Here is a 6803-nt window from a genome sequence, read left to right as displayed (position 1 = left end):
GTGCTGATGATTCCAGTGTTTTCTGTAAAAATGATGTGCATGTACACTATTTTACCCAAAACCTCTGAGTCATGACACCACCTCTGGCTGCTGACACAGGAACGCTGAGCCACGATGCAAATAAATTCACCAAAATACCTCTCAGCCGTCAACACAGACATCATTAACACCAGCCTGACTGGACAGTGAAGAGCGGCTGAGCAGTGGAGAAGGAGGAAGGAGAAGGAGCAGAGAAGATGATTGCCAAACCTATAATTGACTTTGACAGGGCAGGACACTCACATTGCACTGTTAGGTAGGCAGAGGCAGTCGGTGGTTGGCCCAGGCTGTTGCTAGGAGCACAAGTGTATTTCCCAGCATCCTCCGGCTTGACTTGGGCGATGATGAGGGAGCCGTCGATGAGAATACTGACTCTGCGTTTTAGGTCACTGTGGAAATGAAGAGAGGGAGAACTTTAATGTCGAGGTCTTGATTAGTGGGTTATGTGTGTGTGTGTGTGTGTGTGTGTGTGTGTGTGTGTGTGTGTGTGTGTGTGTGTGTGTGTTGATTGGACATTGGGCCTCATTGGGTATTTTTTTCCTGAAAAACTTGATGTCTACAATCAGATACTGTACTGTACAATCTGAGTTAATTTGGAGTTAAAATATGACACTGCTAAATGTTTACCATTATGTCATCATCATGGCTGCCAATATTATGAGTTTTATGGACATATTGAGGCTCAGCATTTTCTACATGTGAAACTTGTCTCACTGTGACAGCTGCTGCCTCTGAGTCTCTCTGCAGGTCTGTGTCCAGCATCATGTTGTGTTGCAGCTGGCAATGCAGCATTAACTACTGTAGATATTCATTAGGCTTATATCTTAGCAACTACTTTCACATCACAGAGTGCTTTATTCCCTCTTTATTAATGTCTTAGTGCAGAGCTGATCTGATGACATGTTGCTAGCAGCTGGATTCATATTTCTATATATATTTGGATCATTGTTTTGGGTCTCTTACTGTCTACTGATTTCACCAATGGAGTAGAACATGGAGCTTTATACGGTAAATTTAGGGGCGTTGATTATGCTAATGATCACATCTCAAGCGTACCTTCTCTTAAACAGTTGGCATTAATCAGTCTGTAAACAAGCCATTTATGACAAGTTTAAGGAGTTAAAGGAGTGTGGCTCAGATATTATTAATATAGTATTAATCAAGTTATGTAATCATTCACTATGGGAGTGAACCATAATCATTATTTCACTGTTATACTAAAAATATCCAACAATATAAAATGATGGTGTATTGCTGTTAGGCCAGCATGGCAGATACCAGTTCACTTTTTACAGCGTGTCCCAGGTCATCATGAGAAGTATAGTTTTTGGCAGCACACTCAAGCCATGGATAGATTAGAGCTCTAGTAAAACTTTCAAGACTCAAGGCCATGGTTGAGGTAGTGTGTGGGAACAGGGCAGATAAGCTCTGCCTCGGATGGGGACAAAAGAATGCAAGTCACAGATTGACACAGACCAGCCCCGCTTTACTTATGTTATGAACAATAAATGTAATATTGCATTGATCTCTGCCTGACTCAGTGTCTTTTTGACTCTTGAAGTTCTTTCTTTAAATTAAATTGTTGTAATACATGTCGAAAAGAAGCCTGAGTTTGACTGGACTGAACTGAAGGTTTTTTCTGCAACAGGAGTTTGTTGAATCCAACTTGGAACATTGACAATATCCTCATATTATTATCATATCAGTGGTATAAAATGATCTTCAAATTACAATAATATTATCACGATTAATTCTGAGACAAGATATTGTCTAATGAAAGTAGTTATCATGACAGGTCTAGTTTGACACAAAGGTTTTAGGATAACACACAGAAATGTTCTTGCATGAGGCCCATCCATCATACATCATCCAGAAGAATACGAAGAAATAAAACTGAAATTTAGCAAATATTTCAGTCACATTTTTAAAAAATAGAGCAGCTACATGTTCAAAATATGAAGTATCTGCCTTCTAGAGCATTTGTAGAAGCCGATAATGTAATAACGACGGATAACGTAATGATGGCTGAAAACTTCATAATTGTGCCTGTGTTTTAATGTAATAAGCTGATAATATAATAACTTGCCAATAATGTAATAAAACTCCTGAACCAATAACGTTATGACTTTTTGCCAATTATGTAATAAGTATGTTATTGGCTGGTTATTACGTTATTGGTCGTGTGAAAAAATAATATTTTACAAGTGTGAATTTTCATATCCATAAATAAAACTTAAACAAAGGGATATTAATATATTATTACATTATCAGCTCCAGTTGTTACACTTGTAATGGATTATTAATTATCAGCCAATAAGATAATGAGTTATCACATCATCATGCTTCAGGAATAGGCTGCAGCATTTAATGAAGACTATTTATGGATCTATGTAAATGAAACCAGACACTGATGTACAGTATGATGAGACTCCTGTGAAGATGACAACTGTATATTTTGCCTGTGTCACATTTCCTTGCTGGTTTTTGCTCATATCCCAGTGGATGTTCATATAAAAGATGTTCTGCACACGCTTGATTCATGATTCACAGCAGAAGTGGAAGTCTGCAACTAACTTTGACTGGTGCAAAGTTATCAGACTTTCAAAAAACTCTATAAAGCAAAAAGCAGTGTAGGAACAGGAGAGGGGATCACAGGGATCTACGTTCATGCTTGACTGATCATCACACACAGAGCCTGCACATTTTTCAAGCAGCACGTTTATCCTACAAAAGTCCTATTTGACTCATCCCATAGCTCTGCTGTTGGAAGATCAGCAGTGTGTGAGAGCCTCTGGAGAACTAAACCAAAATCAGCTTCAAGAGCATTAAACTGTACTGCTTTAAATCAAGTTACACTGTAGCTGCTTTCACTATTTTGTTTTTGGAAGGCAATTTTAATGATATGCAATTACTGTACACGAAGTCTGGCATAAAGTAGAATCTTCAAGCTGTGACAACCTAATAGGCTATTTTGAATCATACTGGTGTTCAAATTAAAGGGTACTCCCGCAATGTTGTATTGCACTTTTATGAACTTTCGAGACACAGATTGAAAAAAAAAGAAAACAGATTGAAAAACGAAAAAAAGATTGTCAAAATCAGCAGCAGCAAAAGCAGACATACTCAAATCAGTGTGTGTGTGTGTGTGTGTGTGTGTGTGTGTGTGTGGGGGTCCTGTTAATTGATTGTTAATTAACAGCCTGGTGATCTCAACAATGGGCCTAATTATGTTCTATTCATCACAGTACAGTTCAAAATCCTTTGTTTTTATAATTACACAATACAGATATATTAAGCATTGGCAGCATTTGCTCCACCTCTGCATACTTAAAAGGTGTAGGTCAAAAAGATGAGAGTCGTATTATAATTCACAATATCAATATAAACCATACAAATAGCAATAACTGTGTGACAAGCTATTTTCTGACACTTAAAGCTGCAGTTGGTAAAACTTATAAAAGTAACTTTTTGTCATATTTGCTAAGACTGTCACTATGTAAAGACAGCATTACATGAAACTAGTCATCTGTGAAAAAAACAAGAAAAAACAGGCTCATTTAGCCCCGCCTACTGCTCCTACTGCAAATTGCCAGAATCCACCGCGACCGGACAAAAAGACCCAATCAGAGCCAGGATTGAGTCTGATGGAGTGTCTGACAGCTGTCGATCACTGCTCACGCACACAGCCCCTCCCCCTTCCTCCACACAGGCCCCTCCCCCTTCCTCCTCAGCTCATCAAGCTCATATCTCCGAGTTTCTAGGTAAGGTATAGCCATGTGAAAGTCACTGTAAAGTGTTTTATATCTAGCTGTGTGGAGTGTAGTTCATGTATTACAGATCGCGTGCACATGGTCGCGCACATCAGCCTCCTCTGGGGGAGGGACTTTGGAGGCAGGGCAGGAGTGCAGTGGAGGGGGAGGGGGAGGGATCTGACAGTTGTATTTCTTCAAATTTGATGCTAAGTCCTCTCTCTCCTCAAAGTTACCAACTACAGCTTTAAGGAAAACCTATACAGAATGCTAAGACTGTGGTTTACACTTTTAGATTGAATGAAAGCTCAACATCTGTGACAATAAAGACCAATGACTGCATATGAGTGATCTCTATAGTGCTTCTCTAAGTGCTACTTTAAGTATATCTCCCATAATGCAACCAACTAATGCAATTCTATGAGCAAATTGGTGGAGTGTCCCTTTAAAATACAAACTAACAAACAAAAGAACACACAGTCAGTAACTGAGTGCTGTAGCTCTGTCTGTGTCCAGCCACTTGCAGTAGTCAAGGCAACACTTATTTTGCATTCACTTGCTCCGCTCCCTTAAATTCCAAATACAAATTAGACTGTGAGCGAAGTGAGCAATGAGCGGCGGCTGGTAATACGGGTCTCTATGGGAAGCAGTGAGACACGAGAAATGACATCATTCCTGATGAAGACAATACATTTGGTAAACATTGCTGTGTCACATTCAGGGGGCAATTTTTGAGAGGACTGTGTATTAAACATTAGAGAGCCTTGTAACTATGAACGTCTACATAAAATCTACATTGCTTTGGACGACAAAGTGTGAGACTTCATGGTGCATTCAGGTGCACTTCGTAACTATGGACATCTACATAAAATCTTGGATGCTTTGGATGACAAAGTGTGAGACTTTATGGTGCATTCAGGTGCACTTTGTAAACTCAGAAATCCTAGCTACGAAGGTGGTATAAAATGAGAACTTTTTCTTTTTTCTTTTTCTTTTACTGCATCATTTTTAATAATTATATGTTTAAATAATGACCACAATGTCCAAATTGGCTGTCCAACCCATGCTGTAACTCTATCACTCAGTCAGTCAGTGATGGACTCAGACTGAAAAATGAGCTGAAATAGATGTCAAATTTAAAGGACCTTTAAAAAAATGACAAACTGCTCCATTTAATCCTCAGCTGGAGTGAGATATAGAATTATAGTAAATAAAATAATGAAACTGCCAGGAGCAACAGAATTAACATCTCCAGCCTGGAGGAGCTGCAACTAGAGAAGGTTTTTATTCCAGAGTGCTTCTTTTTAATCCCATTCTTTAAAAAAAACCCTCAAGATATATCAGAGCTGTCACATGAGCCATTTTGTGCACAGAAACTAGAAGCAGAAACTACGGTGGCTTCTGTGTGGGAGAAAGCTGAAATACGTTTTGAAGGCACTACCTGAGCCTGATCCTGGTGTCATCTCTTTTATACAATACACATGGCAGACAGCTGCTTCCCCAGCGCAGCACGGTAGCTCCTTCACTCACAGAAACTGATTAGCATTAAGAATTAATTACACTGAGAATATGCATCTGCTGGGTCTCCCTTACAGAGGAAACGAACACCTCAAAGAAAAACTGGAACACGACTAATTTATTCTCAACTTTACTTACAATGATACTCGAGAGTAAATGATTTCATCTAGTTTTGTCCTCCAATCTTTTATTACATCTTTCTCATTGTTTTATGGCTATTAAGATTTAACATGTTTTATTCTTCCTGCTAATTTAACTGTTTGACTTCAATTATCATGAGAAAAGTATCACAACAGAGTCTACTGTAGTACTACTCATGACACTGCAGACCTGAGGAACAGGAATATACTGCGGCCAATTCTGTTAGCCTTCCAGCGTGAAGGAGAGTGGTTGTTTATGATATCTGACTGTCTGCTTTAGATCACTTTTTAAGATAAGCAGTGTAAGCATGTCCTTCTACTGTGAGGACAAAAAGAAAATAATGAATGCTGGAATACAGGATAACCAATCATAGGAAAACCAATCAAAACTCCAGCAGCACAAAGTCAGTGACCTCTATTATTAGGGCCCAAGCACTATACAGTGCGAAGGCCCTATTGTAATTGTAGAGATTATTATTATTATACAAAACAAACGCCTTTTTGACAGCCTAAACGTGCCCCAAAACTCACCAAAATTTGCACGTACATCAGACCCGGTGAAAAATTTGATATTTTATGGTTCGCCAAAATAGCCATTGCGAAATGGTGCGAAATTCGCCCCCTAACGAATATAAAAATGTGAAAGATTGACGTATATGAACAATTTGGTATATATATGTATCATGTCCACATGCACAAAAAAGTCAGTGGGACCCATGATGTCACTCCAACAGGAAGTCGAAAATATGTGCGATTTTGCCGATTTCCACACCTCGTACTTTAACAAACTTGTCCTAGGGATTTAATCCAACCGACTTCAAATTCACTCAGAAACATCTTGAGACATTGGAGATGAAAAGTTCCTAAAATCTTTTTAATTAATGGTTTGGTTGCTTCGTGGCAATGTGAGGAATTTTGACATTTCGCCATTAAACAGCAACTGCTGGCCAAATGGGGGTACTGCACCCCATAAAAGATTAAGGAAATTGAGCCCCTCACTCTAGATGGACATAGATGAATAAAATTTGGTACATATATGTATCATCTAAAGACGCATAAAAAAGTCTCTTGGACCCATGCCCCCACTCCAACAGGAAGTCGGCCATTTTTAATCAAAGTAGCTATTTTTGTCCTGTTTGTTTCAATTTGACTCAGAAGACACGTTGCAGCCAGTCTCGCTCAGTCGTGGCGTGGTGGGGGAGCTTGGGCCCGGTCATCGCTGCTTGCAGCTTTAATATTATCATTATATCAGTGGTATAAAATTACCTTCAAATGACAATATATCGCCAACAAAAGTAGTTATAGTGACAGATCTAAGCATGGGTTCATTACTGGCTGCAAACATTGATCATAAACC

The 6803-nt window shown here is 39.0% G+C and overlaps 1 protein-coding gene across 1 annotated transcript in view; it reads right to left on the bottom strand.

Moving 5' to 3' along the window:
* The window catches only part of igsf9bb (immunoglobulin superfamily, member 9Bb), a 145420-nt gene that overhangs the window by 43844 nt on the left and 94773 nt on the right, over positions 1-6803 (bottom strand). The window contains exon 7 of the mRNA XM_053331576.1: positions 283-428. Coding sequence (XP_053187551.1) covers positions 283-428 — 146 coding nt within the window. The remainder of the gene's footprint in view (positions 1-282; positions 429-6803) is intronic.

Source organism: Scomber japonicus, chromosome 13, assembly GCF_027409825.1.
Source record: "Scomber japonicus isolate fScoJap1 chromosome 13, fScoJap1.pri, whole genome shotgun sequence".
NCBI lineage: Eukaryota > Metazoa > Chordata > Actinopteri > Scombriformes > Scombridae > Scomber > Scomber japonicus.
The sequence above is the reverse complement of the archived record's forward strand: the minus strand, read 5'-3'. Positions and strand labels throughout refer to the sequence as shown.